General features: G+C 37.0%; 4 protein-coding genes across 4 annotated transcripts; 2 read left to right on the forward strand and 2 right to left on the reverse strand.

The window, feature by feature from the left end:
• Positions 1 to 358: 358 nt before the first annotated feature.
• Positions 359 to 1,934, reverse strand: LOC112748790 (dof zinc finger protein DOF3.4). The gene has a single exon (XM_025797033.3). The coding sequence runs from the start codon at positions 1,438 to 1,440 to the stop codon at positions 688 to 690; it is 753 nt and encodes a 250-aa protein (XP_025652818.1). The 5' UTR covers positions 1,441 to 1,934; the 3' UTR covers positions 359 to 687.
• Positions 1,935 to 4,149: 2,215 nt separating this feature from the next.
• Positions 4,150 to 6,254, reverse strand: LOC112748793 (GDSL esterase/lipase At2g23540). The gene is made up of 5 exons (XM_025797036.3): positions 5,631 to 6,254; positions 5,419 to 5,549; positions 5,085 to 5,333; positions 4,750 to 5,005; positions 4,150 to 4,610 (listed from the first exon to the last, which is right to left on the reverse strand). Exons 1-5 carry the CDS (start codon positions 5,929 to 5,931, stop codon positions 4,381 to 4,383), a joined length of 1,167 nt encoding a protein of 388 aa, XP_025652821.1. The 5' UTR covers positions 5,932 to 6,254; the 3' UTR covers positions 4,150 to 4,380.
• Positions 6,255 to 8,059: 1,805 nt separating this feature from the next.
• On the forward strand, positions 8,060 to 10,494 carry LOC112748799 (uncharacterized). The gene is made up of 5 exons (XM_025797041.2): positions 8,060 to 8,446; positions 8,585 to 8,818; positions 9,229 to 9,312; positions 9,668 to 9,797; positions 9,887 to 10,494. The coding sequence occupies exons 1-5, from the start codon at positions 8,166 to 8,168 to the stop codon at positions 10,349 to 10,351; spliced, it is 1,194 nt and encodes a 397-aa protein (XP_025652826.1). The 5' UTR covers positions 8,060 to 8,165; the 3' UTR covers positions 10,352 to 10,494.
• Positions 10,495 to 10,759: 265 nt separating this feature from the next.
• On the forward strand, positions 10,760 to 13,243 carry LOC112748798 (cytochrome P450 CYP82D47). The gene is made up of 2 exons (XM_025797040.3): positions 10,760 to 11,997; positions 12,204 to 13,243. The coding sequence occupies exons 1-2, from the start codon at positions 11,044 to 11,046 to the stop codon at positions 12,822 to 12,824; spliced, it is 1,575 nt and encodes a 524-aa protein (XP_025652825.1). The 5' UTR covers positions 10,760 to 11,043; the 3' UTR covers positions 12,825 to 13,243.
• The last annotated feature ends 1,940 nt before the right edge of the window (positions 13,244 to 15,183 follow it).

A 15,183-nucleotide genomic window follows, 5' to 3' on the forward strand; every position in this document is an offset into this window, starting at 1 on the left:
AAGCTCATGAATAATAATCTCTTTATAATGACTAGATGGATTATGAATACTAGTTTACTATAGAAGCAACTTGCCAATAATTAGATTAGCTAAAGCTTTTTAATGCATGGAGATCGCCCATTATCGCAAAATGTTTTTACAGTAAAAACAACCAAAATGAAAGGTCGGTCCTTTAACTATTTAATTAAGCACTTAAATTTGCCTTTGGTTAGCTACTTTTTCTAACTACTCTAGTAAAAGAGAAAATTCATTTTGTAGCATATTTTATAATATAAAATACACTTGTTAGGAAGAAGTGATTATAGGCATATATCTCTTAAAAATTAAAATAATGGTAGAAATCAAAGAGCAAAAGACATTAACTGAGAAGAGAAAGACTAGCAAAGCGTAATACACACGCCAAAGGGAATACACACACACAGGTCAGGTCATCCGAAAGCAAACCAATACAATCACACACCTCATTTTAACTATCTCTAATAAGTTTAACATAAAGAGAAACAGGAGAGGAGTTAAATACAAAAGATTTTTTTTGGGGGGATGGGGGAAAGAGTAGAGTCGTGATTCTAATTCGAAGTAGAAGATATACCATGATTCCCTTAAACATTAAGTACGTAACCCTAGATTTAAACCTGAAGGGAATCAAACCAAAACAAAATAAACCAAAAAAGAGGTTTTTGTTTATCTTTATTTGAGACCATTTCCGGGTGTGGAAATGGCTAGTCCCGGCCAAGGGAAGCAGTCTCCAGAAACAAAGCCACCTTGATCGCCGCCTTCAAACTGCCACGTGTGCCCAACACCGGATCCCGCAACACCGCCGCCAATGCTGCCTCCGTCCGCCACCACGCCCGGGAAAGCCCAACCGCCTCTCCCCATCCCCATCCCAAATCCAACATCTTCGAGGCCAGGCCCAAGACCAAGCCCAAACCCACCCAGAGCCAGAAACCCACCAGGACCCTGCTGTGTGTTGCTCAGCAACGAAGTGAAGCTCCCACCGCACAAGCTCACGTTATTACCCTTTGCTTCACCATCCACAACTACTCCACCGAACTGCACGGGTGCTCCGGGGTGGTTGTTCCCGGCCACGGGAACCATGGTGAGCGGGGTCACAGAAGAAACCGAGGTGACGGCCGCACCTCCGGAGGAGGAGGTTGTGGCGGTGGAGGCTGAAGGAACGGTGCGAGAGCGCTTGGCGTTTTTACGGCTTCCACCGCCGACGGGGATGTCACGGAGAGTGCCGCCGTGGGTCCAGTAGCGGCGGCAGGACTTGCAGAAGTGGCGAGGCTGGGAGAAGTTGTAGTTGTTGTAGTAGCAGAACTTGGTATTAGTAGAGTCGCAGCGAGGGCACGGCAGGTGCTCTTGCTCGGCCGGCGGTGGGGCTAGGGAGGTGTTGTGAGGCTTGGCTGATCGACGGCTTTCGCCGGAGTCGGAGGAGGGCATGGCGTTGTGAAATGGGATGAAGGTAGAAATAGTATGTAGTTGAAATTGAAATAGTATGTAGTCAGAAACAGTAGAAGAGAATGGAATGAGTGGTGTGGTTGGGCATATGGGGAAGGGTGGGGGTTTTTATGGGGAACAAGAGAGAGAAAAGAAATGAGGGTGGTTTGGAAGAATGTAATGAGAGACAAAATTTCTGAGGGTTATATGAGGCAGAGTGGAATGCAGCTTTAACAGTGTTGTTGTGTGAAGCACGACATGCATTTTCAGTCGCCTACAGATAGAGACTTATGCTTCCTTGGGTCGGCTAATAGCCCTGCACTGTGCACACACCTATCTCCTCACCTCATTTTATTTTTTTATTATTGTGAATTTCGTTATACGTTCAATCTTGTACAAACAAAAAAAAAAGTGTGTATAAATATCGTTACTCGGATGTTTCTTTCTTTCTTATTCTTACTACTATTCAAAATGAAATCATTAATTTTGCTTGGCTTTAATTTGTTTTCTTCCCCTTTATTCCTTTTCTTATAAAGGGGTTGGGCTTTTTGGTTTTGGATCATTAGCAATTATGCATGGTGCGTAAAGTGAAGTGGTGGAAGCATCATCTTGGCATTTGCCCTTTGAAGCAATTATGGCATGTAAATCTATGGCCAATTGAAACAAAAAGCAAATCCAACGAGACATTATGTGTTGTAGCTTGTACGTGCTGCCAATTCCAATTACCACCAAACCCCCCATGGTCAAGCTAATCATGAATACGGTTAATTTATACGCATATTATAATAATGTCATGTCTCCTCCTCCTGTCATTTTCCTTATCCAATCGTCTCTTCCCTGAAAAACAGCCCCTAACTAAGTCGTGTTTTCTAATGCGATGGGCTATTTATGCATGCATAGAAATTTGGCCTTTGTTGTCATCAAGAATTTAGGATAATAATTGCACTTTAGCCACTAGCTAGGTAGGCCTACGATTTGATTATTGCATTGTAGGTATAAGGGCACACATGAAATAATTCTTTCTAGTAAAGTATTATTATTTAGTATGATACTGTAACTAACCGCGAGCTGGTTGCATAATTAAAGAATGAAAAAGTAACCTAACTTTGATTTAAATGATTAGTGGAGAAAACACAAAAGAGAGAGTGGAGGGGGGGAATTAGAATAATGAATTGATCCGATCCGATTTGGATTGTTTTCCCAAAGCGTGCGCCTAAGGAAAGTGGGTGCATGGGTTAATGGTGGTGAGATAGAGCCAAAATTTGAAGGTGGGTAGGGCGGGTCTAATGAGTGGGTGGGGACAGTAGAGACAATATAATGAGTGTCGGGCAGCGTGGGGAGCAATAATTGGGTCTACCCTCTGATTTCGGACGCGTCATGTCCGCATCAGATTCCTCCTCCGTACTACTCTTACTATCTACATCTCTAATCTCTCACCGGATTTACCGCTACACTGTACCCATTACCAAACAAACTGTTTGCTCCCAACAGAACACGCATCACTTCCTCACCCTTGGATCCTCATCGGACGGAGCCCAATGGGTGTGTGCTTTAAGACCCAGTCGTTGTTGTTTTGTGGGGTTTAGGTGAAAATGGGTCCGTCAGCCATGATCACTGACCACTGACACTCCTTCCTCCCGGCCAATTCCATGGTGTACTATTCCCTCCTTCTTCCATGCTTGCTTCCCTTCCAGTCACACTCACACCTCTCTCGCTTTTCTTTGAGCTCCACAAACATCATTATTCATTCATCCCCTCATCCTCATCAATTCCCCTCCTCCCACCTCCCATGTGTTTCATTTTCGATTCTTTCTTTTCCATCTAATCATCTTCACACCACTACTTCTTAAAACCAGGCAGCTTTTCATAATAATAAAACCAAAAAAAAAAAACCTTCCATTCTAAAACTCAGTTATTACTTACTAAACCAAACATATTTAATTTAATGATTAATTTTTCATATAAATATAATACGGTTGTTTGTTCAATTTATTGAATTGAACTAAGTTTTTTATTAAAAATATTGCATGTTTTGAGTAGTTTTTTGTCTCATTCTCATAACAACCAATAATAGTATAAACTTGTCTGTGATAGACTTACTAACGGTGTTAATAGAAGAATTCTTTAAACAAATAGTAACAACGAAGTTTTTTTTTTTTTTTTTTAAAAAAGGCGAGTGTATTACTATTAAGTAACAAATTTACAGGATTAGAAATTAATTGGATGAAAAATAATAAACCTAAACTTAGAACCAGTAACAACTGGGTTGATTTTATTTGATCAGCGTATAATCCTAATTGTCATATTATCATTATTATCAAAAATAGGTGAATGGATCTTTCTCCTAACATAAGTATGCTTTTTTTTATAAATCATTTAATTATGCATGCATTCTCACACACAAAAGGAAGAAATCTTAGTGTATCATTATTTTATATAGTAATGTAAAAAGTCTTCACATATATTGTGTTAAAGTAGTTAATGCATTAAAATAAAAATCCTTAAATATTCAAATTGAATTGAAGTGACAAAGTGATAAGTGTATGTTAGACTTTTAAAAGTAGCAAGTCACAAAAGTTGTTGAACAAGATGCTTCTGCTTATGACAAAATCGTGAGCATGAACCTACTAGAAAATGAAATCATTCCCATATGTAACCCACTTGAAAGTTGGAACGAATCAGTAATCACTATCTCTGAAAAGCTGAGTCAAATGGAACAGAAAGCTAACACAAATTGAATTACTTAAAACAAGGCGGTTACATGATCAATATATTGAAATTACACAACAAATCACAGGCATACATCTTGTCCAGAGCTACTACACACTACATACTGTTTATAATTTGAGGTAGAAATGAATGAATGAAAGGAAACGAAATTGGTTGCGTGAAGTAACAAAGTAGAAATATTGTTACATTATTAGTAGAAGGAAAATGGAAAGATTAAAGAGCGGAGAGTTGTCTAACATTGAAGGGGGATACGTATCTATTGTCTCCATCAAGGAGCTGTTTGGCGAGGATTAGGTTGGCAGCTTCACTTGGATGGTATGCGTCCCAGAAGACGTGCTTGTACCTATCTGAGCACAAGCTAGATGTAGGCCCACATGGAATTATCCCTGCTAACTGCGACTGGCCCCCAAATCCACAGCATGCACTGCTTCCTGTCCTCAACCCTATTTCCATAACCATTTAGTTACATCGCCTATTATCCATTGGTATATATAATATATTACTCTCTAACTAATCACAATCTTCCATCAGTTAATTCAATTAATTAAGATTATTATATGAAACAACAAGTCACTTATTTACCATATTTGGCGTAGTTTGTTATGAGTTCCATGACTAGATCATAAACATTGGCAAGGACGAAATTGGCTCCGGGTAGGTTGTCGTTTAGCTCAGCAAGCAAGTCCTTCAATCGACCATTGTATTGGACTGCAAGCTTGTTAGCCAAATCCGAACACTCATCTTCATTCAGCTGATTTATGGCCCTTTGGTAAGGTATGCATCCTATTGGCCCAACATTACTCACCACAAACTTTCTCGCATCCATTTCATATAGTCTCTGCCACACAACCAAGCCCAATTAACAAGAAGGCATTAAAAATGTACGAAATAACACATCAATATATTAATGTGCGTACAGTTAGTTGGATCCTAAAGTGGTTGATCATTTCGTCGACAAAAGCGTCTGGACTTTGATTAACTCTGGCTCCAACTGACACAAGCGGGAGAAGGTAGTTGTTGAGGAAGTCATTGGACCCAACGCTGATGGAGAAAATGGATCTCTTCATTATTAACTCCCTACCATTCGATTTGCCTAATAACTTGTCTATCTCTTTTCTTGTTATGTTGAAGTAATCTATTTGAATATCCATTCCCAGCCTGTTCACCTAAAAAAGTTTTAATTATGAATAACTAACGAGTGACATACACAAACATGCATGGAAAAATTACACATTAAATTATTATACTCACAAATATATTTCCTGTTGCATTCAGAATACCTCCTCCTCCCGAAGCATAATTCACTCCAGAGAGTATAGCTTTCCCGGTAGCATTTGGTGCGAGAAAAGGGACAGCATAGTTTGGTTGTCCCAATTCCTCTCCTAAAAGGCATAATAGTTTGTTAAAAATTAGTTTCTAAAATTTATCATTAAGCATAATTAGAAAGTCTCAGCTAAACATACCTACGATATCTGAGATGGTTCTACCGTTGGTGAAGCGGCCGGTGGGGTTTCCACCGGAGGCCTTAAAATCAATTCCATTTGGTGTCATGTTTGCCCTGGAAAGAGTTGAAAGATAGTTGTTGTTTCCAGCATCCACTAATGAGTCTCCAAAGATGAAAGAAGCTCCTAAGCTCTGTTTCTGAGCAGCATAAGTTCCATAGCTACTAACAAGCAAGAATAATAAAGTGGCCAAGGTGTTATAGTAATTCAAAGCCATGATGGTTTTCGTCATGCTGCATGAGCTCATATTAAGCAGCACCATATATATATAAATAGCCCCAAGTGCAAGAGGAAATCAAGATTCTTCTCTAATTTCTTCACTAAATTAAAAAGAAACTGCAAACATCTTTACTTTGAATTGGCCTCTGATCAATTACGTGTGTGTATATGTATATTTTTAAAATACGGTGTGAAGGAGTACAAATTTGAATAGTTTCGGATTGTCATGTGGTAGGTCATCAGCATATGAATAAGTTCATATTTTTCAGCATGTTATAGCCTTGGATCGTATATGTTTTAGAGGCTGATGAGACCGTTAATTAGGTATTGTTTGGTAACCTTAACTATAACCAAATTCCTTTGCATGGAGAAACAATTAGAAAGGGGTGCCTATTTGACTATTTGCCAATTACAATATTATACTATATTGTAACTTCGTTGTTGAACTAGAACTCGTAAAATTAACATTCCTCTGTCTTCAATAGCTGAGGAAATAATTAAATATTCAATTATTTCTTCCCTTGTACTCGCTAGATTATTATGAGTCGTTCTTGCCTTAAGAGTTTAGATAGATGATGTCAAACCGTATATAAAACTTGACGTAGATTTTTGGAAAGAACATTTTTTTTTATAGGTAAAAAACTCAACAACATTTATTTGTCAGTCTGGGTAAAAAGCACATTGAAAATTTGCTTTTGGTAGCCACACATTATAAAATATGAATAACAACAATGAATTTGGGCCTTGGCCCGCTAATGCAGTCTTAAAAACAAAATAAAAACACCACATATCGGTCCAAAAAAAAAAGACCAAAACAAATTTTTTTGTATTTATTATGACCAAAAAAAAAAAAAAACAAGTATGTATTTATCAAGATTACTCGTAATAAAAAAAACTATATTTTTTTCTTTAATAAATAAATTAAAAAACTATTAGAGATTTTAAACTTTTGTTTTTCATTTCAACTATATATATTTAGCTAATCTAAAAATAATATGACTAAAGAATGTTTTTAAAATATTGATTAAGAGAGTTAAAGTAAAAAAAAAAAAACACCAAATTCTTAACTCTTTAGATTATGACTATGATATGTATATATGAAAAATTAGTTATTAAATTAATAATTTATATAAAATATATTAAAATAAATTAAATAGTATATATTTATTACAAATACATGGTAATTAATTTTACAAATGTACATGAACTTTTTGTTTAACATGTTATCAATGGATTCCATTATTCTATATATATATATAGTTTTTGGTCAAGCCATTCTATATATTTAAAATTTCTAAAAAAACATTTTCAAAAACTTCCTCTAAGACAATAGCAAAGTTCTAGAAGATAGACACAAAAAAAAAGATTAATCTCTACGTACAAGTGTTTTGCGCTTACAAGCTTTACAAGCTTCAAGAGAATAAAACCCACTAAACGCGTTGCTTATATTACGTACCTCTTTAGCAGACTTTTAAATCAATTCAAATTAATTAACGCGCAAATATATATCTTCCATCTTTTAAAAGATTTCGTTTCTTTTTTCGAATTTCTTACTAAATTTGTTGGATCTCCTTCTTGCTTCGTATTTTTTTCGATTTTCATGGTTTTTGAAATTAAGTTTCGAAATTGTTTTGAAGATAATGGAACTTCAGAAATACACTCAAACGATTACAGAAATACACCAAAACGATTACAAAAATACACCTAAACAGTTACATAAAGAATTACAGAAATACACCCAAACGGTTACAGAAATACACCCAAAGGATTACAGAAATACACCCAAAGGATTTAAGAAATACACCCAAAATATGGGGGAGACAGTATATTTCTTCTTGAAATCTTTTAATATTTTGCTGGTTAAGGATGAGACACATGACAGAGACAATCTAGAAAAAAAACCTAGAAGAACAGTAAAATAGTATCTTGAATAATGTTTCTTCGTTTTTTCTGGTAATTTTTTATGGAGATAAGAGTACGGCATAATGAACGTGTTGTGGAAGGGTGATTAAGGCGCGTTGGACGCTCGATTTTGAAAGAGTGGTGCGCGTATTTTTTTTTATTTGGACCAATTTGTATAAGTTGTAAGTAAAAAAGACTTGTATAGGTACCAGGCCTAAAAAAAAAAGCCTTTAGAAAAAAAAAATGGAGGGCTCCAACCTCTCGGTACTTTTCTCTCTTTTACAGAGGACAGAGCCAACTCACCAAAATCGAACGTTAGAAAAAACTCAAATTCTGAAAAACACCCTTCCATCTTCCAAGTTCCAACTCTCGGCAATGCCCGCTCTCAGGAAGAGAAACCGCGAACCGGATTCGTCTCGTGCTTCCACTGTCACCAATAGTCCTGCGAGCCATGATCACCAACACCAAATGTTGGAGTATGAGCTCAGCAGGGAGCAAAGAATCCGAGAAAACCAAGAGAGATTGGGAAAGCTTGGTATCTTGGATCTCTCCCTCAAGCTCAAATCCTCTAACCTTCCTTCTAAGCGCACTCGATCCTACACCCCCAAAACCCCTCCTACTTTCCCCCTACCCGGTCCTGTTCGCCGTTCCTCCAGGTTCTCCTTCCCCGAAATGAAACATGGCTTTCAAGTTTTGTGATCTTTTGCATCTCCTTTTGGCATCAAAATCTGATCTTTCTTATATATGATTCGTCCTTTCTAGTTTTCCTGCATGTAACTTATTGTGTTTTACAGATTGCAGAATGTGACTCCTGTTAGTTACTCTGAGGAGCCTGTGAAGAAATCTGAGTTTCGGGATCGTCCGAAGGTTGTGATCCAGGAGGGTTCGAAGCCTGAGGTGTACACTGAAGAACACGAGAAGCTGTTGGGTAATACTGATAAGAGTTGGACTCTGTTCGTGGATGGTGTTGGGAAAGATGGAAAACGGATTTATGATTCCGTACAAGGGAAGACATGCCATCAGTGCAGGTTAGTTCATGACTTCATTCTCCATATGCAACTGAAATGGAGTAATTTGTTTCTATGAAATTGTTTAATGAGTTTCCAGTGGTTTTAAAGGTGCATTTTCTACCATGATGATGTGCTGCTTTTGCTAGTTATTGATTGTGTCAATAGTGTTATCCTTTTCTTTTATGTAGTGCACACTTGTTAGCTGTTTTTTTTTTTTTTTTTTTTTTTTGGTATGTAATGCTTGTTGCTTCATCTGGAATATCCAAGTGATGAATAAGTTATCAGGGTTTTACATGTTTTGCTATGAGTCCATGATAACATTGTTACCATGAATTTCGTTATCTGGTCCATCTATTTGTCTGATTTCTATTCTGTTGCTATTTTTTTCTTATGGAACTTGCTTGCTACATGAAATTACTGTTCTGCAGGCAAAAAACACTTGGTTATCGTACCCGCTGTAACACATGCAACTTGGTCCAGGGGCAGTTTTGTGGAGATTGCTTGTATATGAGGTATGCTTTCTAGTTGATCTAACATTGTTTTTGTTGGTCATCTTGTTTATTAACAATGAAACTGCCTATTTAGGATTTATGGTGCATGATTTATTATGATGGAACCTTATCTGACAAATCCTAAGATTATTCTTTGGAATCAATATGAAGTTACTTATATATAGGCCAAGAGAGTTTCTATATCTTGTAAATTTGCTGTATTATTATTGCATTAAATATTGTTAAAGCATTCCTCGTGATCTGTTTTGTTGCTTGGTTTGATTTGAACGAGACCTGCCCAGCAATTTATGATGCCCTATATGGGACTGTACCTTTAATCTAACCTGATGCTGGCTTTATCTTATACTTTTTGTAGATATGGCGAGCATGTACTTGAAGCATTGCAGAATCCAAATTGGAAATGCCCAGCTTGTCGTGGAATTTGCAATTGTAGCTTATGTCGTCAAGCAAAAGGATGGGCCCCCACTGGCTCTCTATATAGAAAGGTTGCTCCTAATTCTCAGGCAAAATTTGGTTTTAATTTGTTTTTCCAAGGGTTTAGTTGGAGCTAAGCTCAATTTTCTCCATATTTTAGATATCAGCATTGGGTTACAAATCAGTTGCACATTACCTCATCCAAACCCGGCGCGCTGATAAAGATGTGGAGAAAAGTGCAGATTCCAACTCGATTTCAGCAAAAAGGACACTACCGTTCTCTGATGTAGAGGTCAAAGAGATTCCTGTTGGATTAATGAAGCCTCTAGCTAATACTGAGAGCGATGGAGATGAAGTTTTGACAAAAAGATCGTTGCTGAATCATGTACCATTCAATGAGTCTCTTGAGGTCAAAGAGACTCGTGTTGAATCACTGAAGCCCGTAGCTGAAACTGAGAGTCATGTAGCTGAAGTTTCAGCAAAGAGATCATTGCTTTTCTCTGATGTACAAGATCAGGTTGAAAAAGTTGAGTGTTCATCTACCATGAAGCCACCTGGTTCTTCATCCAGGCCTTGCTCAGACAGCATTGCTGGAAGACTTAGGTCCAGGCTCAAGAAACCCTGATGCCCCCCCTCCCCTCCCTTTCTTTTTTGGAATGTAATATGTATGCTTGATTTCTAAGAAACAATATTTTGAAAATCAGGAATCTTGGAACATTGCTGAAATGGAAAAACATTTGTCATGGACTGACAATTTTACTTTTAAAAGGGTAGTATTGTTATGCGCCTTCAATTCTTAAGTACACAGGAGTGATTTTCAGAATTTATTAAATCCTTTCCCAAACTCTTCCCTTAAGTTAGATGATTTGATTTGAATTTATTTAAGATGCCGGGGAAACAAAGCTAAGAAATATATATATTATATATAACGCACTTGAGTGTTGCATTGACTGAATACTCTAATCTCACTTCCTGCAGGAGCCGCCTACATTTACTTAAACTTATAAGTTGCAGAAAGTCAACCAAAGAGACAAAATGAACTCCAATCATACTGATCCATATGAATATCTAAAGCAATAAAAATATTGGAGTGATCCTCCTACAAATAAAATATGGTGGCGTTCATAATGTTTCAATGAAGTTCAAATTTGTCAATTTGTTTAAAGAAAACCTAGTACAGATGCATACAACCTGCACCAGTTCTTTATAAGATAATGCAAAATTAGGATTCATCAATTCTCTTATACAAAGGATCTTATCATATGTTTAGTATATACTAATTTTAGTTGCTTGGTTGCTTCAGGCATAACAGCTGTGATGGAGGATGTGCTTCAATCTTCGTCAACCTCGATTATTTACATACTTGCCTTGCTGATCTGCATCTTCATTTATTATCTTGGAAGATCAGTTACTAAAAGTGAGAGCAAGACCTGTACTGCACCACAAGCAGGCGGGGCGTTGCCGATTATCGGCCATCTACACCTATTTGGTGGAAAGAAACTGCTCTTTGAAACACTTTGTACCATGGCAGAAAAATATGGACCAGCCTTTACCATAAAGATGGGTTCAAACAGGGTCCTAGTTTTGAGCAGTTGGGAAATGGCCAGAGAGTGTTTCACTGAACATGATAAAGCTTTCTCAGACAGACCCCTAGTTACTGCTTCAAGATTACTAGGCTATGATGGTGCAATGTTTGGTTTTGCGCCTTACGGTCCTTACTGGCGTGAGATGCGCAAGATTGTTACAATCCATCTTCTATCAAACCATAGGATTGACCTGCTTAAGCACATACGAGCTTCGGAGGTGGAGATGGCAATGAGAGAGCTGTATGGCTTATGGTCAAGCAAAGGCTGCCCAGAGAATGGAATATTGGTTGAAATGAAGCAATGGTTTGGTGATTTAGCATTTAACATTATCTTGAGAATGATATCATGTAAGAGATACTTTGGAGTAAGCTCAGAAGATGGCAAGGCACAATATTTCCAGAACATAATAAGGGACTTCATGAACCTATTTGGGGTGCCTGTGATCTCTGATTCAATTCCAGCTCTTTGGTGGTGGGACATACATGGTTACAAGAAGAAGATGAAGGAGACGGCTCAAAAACTTGACCAACTAATTGGGGAGTGGTTAGAGGAACACAAGCAGAGAAGACTATTAGGTAAGGATGGAGAAGAAGAGCTAGATTTCATGGATGTGATGCTGAGAGTCCTACAAGAAAACCCTATTGCTTCTTTTGACACAGATACCATTATCAAATCTACTGTCCTGGTGAGTTCTTGAGACATCTTTGAACTTCAATGTATTTTATTCATTTGACTGAGTTTGAGACAACTTATAAACTTGGCGTTATTTCAAGATTCTAGCTACAAGATATACTGTGTTAGTTCATAGGAATCATGTCTGTATTTTGTAAGTCATAACTTGTTTTTTAATACTGCATTGGAATAGTTTTGAGTAGATTTTTGTCTCTGCAGAATATGTTGGCAGGAAGTGACTCCATTATGGTAGCTATAACATGGATCTTGTCTCTGATGCTTAATAATCCACAAGTACTGAAGAAGGCTCAAGATGAGTTGGACAACAAAATTGGGAGGAATAGACAAGTGGAGGAATCCGACATCAAGGATTTGGTGTATCTTCAAGCCATTGTGAAGGAATCTTTGCGGCTAAGTTCTCCGAGTGGTGTCATTTTTCCTCGTGCAGCAATGAAGGACTGCACGCTTTCAACTGGCTATCACATCCCAGCAGGCACCAAGTTGATGATAAACATATGGAAAATAATGCATGATGAGAACTTGTGGCCTGATCCATATAGCTTTCAACCTGAGAGATTCTTGTGCAGCAGCCACAAGGACATAGATGTGAGGGGCCAACACTATGAGCTTCTTCCATTTGGCTCTGGAAGGCGTTCGTGCCCCGGAATTTCACTATCTCTCAATGTTATCCATCTTATTCTGGCTGCACTGCTACATAGCTTTGAAATTACTACTCCATCCAATGAACCTGTAGACATGACAAAGAGCATTGGTTTGACAAATGTGAAAGCAACTCCACTTGAGGTTCTTCTTGTTCCACGCCTCAACTGTGTTTTATGATGGGGAAGGCTAAGGGCGCTCTATTTTTCTGCTGTTTGTGTTGTGCCTTTTATTTTTGTACTTAGATGTATTATTAGAAAATAGTTATTATCATCGTACTAAGATGTGTTGGAAGAAGATTGACAGAACATCTAGTTAGAAGGATGGATCAGATAAAAGATAAACAGGTGGTAAAACTTAGGAGAAGACCTAAGAGATCAGTATGAGATAGTTAAAGGATATCTAAATATAAATGGTCTTATTATAGACATGATATATAATAGGACTTAATGGTGTTGTTTCATTCATGTATCCGACTCTACCTAGCGGTATAAGATGATAAGACTTTGTTGTTGTTGTTGTATCGTACTAATGTGTAGACATACCATTTATCTTATAGTAAATGAGTGGTATGTATAATCGAAGCCATGTTTAACAGACATCTCTCTTTAGCATTTGTTATAGGCTGTTAGTGCTTCTTGCTAGGTTTGTCATGTCAAGTCTCCTCATTGCTTCCTAAGTGATTCATTATCACAATCAAATTATCAAGTTTTCAAAACAACAGATGCAGCTGTTATTGAGGTCAAAAGCAGAAATGATACAATTCAATTTAATCACACCTCACTTCACTTATAATTTTAGCTATGAATAGAGCATCATAGAAGAACCATATAGTAGAATAAAAAAAAAGGACTTCTCAGAATTCATCAAATTCATCAAATTCTAGCACCATATGCGGTGCACCTTGCATAATCCTTTACTTCAATTTTCTCCAAAGTTGATCCACAAGCAGATTGGGCCCTCTAACTCCATATGTGGCCGGCAAATGATGCATAATGAATGACATTAATACTCTATAGCAAGTATCAAATATGTATACCAATTTATCCTTCTGCCATATGGATAGGTACACTGAATCAACATTGGTCAAATGCTAAGAAAAGTAAAAGGTAAAACCAAGGTTAGGTTCATGTGCACAATGCTAAAGTTGGAGGGACAAGGAGTGATTTGGGGTGAACATAGCCTGTCCATAAAGTTAAGACATGTTTTTTCAGTATGCCTAAAAATACACATTTAATAAAATAAAGTGATAATTAGATCTAATGAAGATTTTAATTTCGGATAAATTAGTCCTTAAAAAATATACCAATTAGATCCTCTACAATAACAAATTATACTCTTTTGTCAATTCACCATGTAAACTTAATAACGATACTTTTATGTATCATTGACTACAATGACATTTATTTATGGAAAATTGTCAAGGAGATAACGATTTTTGGAACAAAACTTCACTTTCCTGATTAGGATTTCTAGTAAATAGAGAGTAATTGATGAGAATTATATAAAAATTTAGAAGATAACAAATTAAATGTTTCATTGTCCAAAATATTCTCGTCCCCAAGCTCATGTGACAGCAACGGGACACGCCACATAAATGAAACACATGGGCAACTTTATTTCATTTCACATTTTCCATAGACAGAAAGACATAATTTGTCCACTATTTGCAATTGTAAAAGATGTAACATCCTACTACATAGAGTTTTACATTTAAACCATAAAATAGAGGTGGTGAGATATTACGACCTCTAAGATAAAATATATACACATAGATATAGTTGAAGGAATTCAGAACTAGGAGCCTTGAGAAAAAGTTTAAGCAAAAACCGCAAAAAGAAAAGTACATCGCACACGTAAATGGATAGTCAAATAAACAGAAAGGATAAAGCTTATATACATAAAGAACAGGATATCAAAAGAAATAAAATATCAAGCTCCAAACTCGATCTGCGAAACCAAGGCCGGTCGGAGTATAATATACATACATATATATACAACCTAAAATATCCCAAAACAAAAAACCGACAACCTGTTTCTCCAAGTCACCTCTAAGAGGGACAAACATAAAATATATACAGAAGAGAATCTATATACATATATACATAGTATAAGTACAAAATGCAGCCTCCAAAAACTCCAAACTTTGCTTGCACAGAAAACTCCAGAAGTTCAGCGAGGTGTCTTTCAACCTATATCTGAAAATAAAAATATATATATATGGAATGAGAACTGGGGGTTCTCAACATGGTAATGGTGCCAACATAGATAATATATAAGGTCTTGGAAAAGTTAGAGGCATTCTTAAAATTCCGACACTCAGAATTAAACTTAAAGGAATATACTAAACCAGAAATTAGGTAAATTATCTAAGGTATTCAAGTTTTAAATCAAACTTTAACTCAACACTTCACTTTCTGCCTCCTCCAACCCTCCAAAACACCTATGGAACTACCCTCGTCACACCTCCGCCAAACGAGGGTCTCTCAATTGCAAAGACATACAAGACAAGCAAAGAAAACACAGATAGAATGCAATT

The sequence above is a fragment of the Arachis hypogaea genome, chromosome 15 (assembly GCF_003086295.3).
Source record: "Arachis hypogaea cultivar Tifrunner chromosome 15, arahy.Tifrunner.gnm2.J5K5, whole genome shotgun sequence".
Lineage (NCBI taxonomy): Eukaryota > Viridiplantae > Streptophyta > Magnoliopsida > Fabales > Fabaceae > Arachis > Arachis hypogaea.

Excerpts from the sequence above, each read along its gene's own strand:
- LOC112748798 (XM_025797040.3), top strand. The coding sequence starts at position 11,044 with ATGGAGGATGTGCTTCAATCTTCGTCAACCTCGATTATTTACATACTT. Across the intron at positions 11,998-12,203 it reads TTATCAAATCTACTGTCCTG|AATATGTTGGCAGGAAGTGA; the intron begins GTGAGTTCTTGA and ends TTGTCTCTGCAG.
- LOC112748799 (XM_025797041.2), top strand. The coding sequence starts at position 8,166 with ATGCCCGCTCTCAGGAAGAGAAACCGCGAACCGGATTCGTCTCGTGCT. Across the intron at positions 9,313-9,667 it reads GGAGATTGCTTGTATATGAG|ATATGGCGAGCATGTACTTG; the intron begins GTATGCTTTCTA and ends TACTTTTTGTAG. Across the intron at positions 9,798-9,886 it reads CTGGCTCTCTATATAGAAAG|ATATCAGCATTGGGTTACAA; the intron begins GTTGCTCCTAAT and ends TCCATATTTTAG.
- LOC112748793 (XM_025797036.3), bottom strand. The coding sequence starts at position 5,931 with ATGGTGCTGCTTAATATGAGCTCATGCAGCATGACGAAAACCATCATG. Across the intron at positions 5,006-5,084 it reads ACTTTAGGATCCAACTAACT|AGACTATATGAAATGGATGC; the intron begins GTACGCACATTA and ends GTTGTGTGGCAG. Across the intron at positions 4,611-4,749 it reads AACAAACTACGCCAAATATG|GGTTGAGGACAGGAAGCAGT; the intron begins GTAAATAAGTGA and ends TTATGGAAATAG.
- LOC112748790 (XM_025797033.3), bottom strand. The coding sequence starts at position 1,440 with ATGCCCTCCTCCGACTCCGGCGAAAGCCGTCGATCAGCCAAGCCTCAC.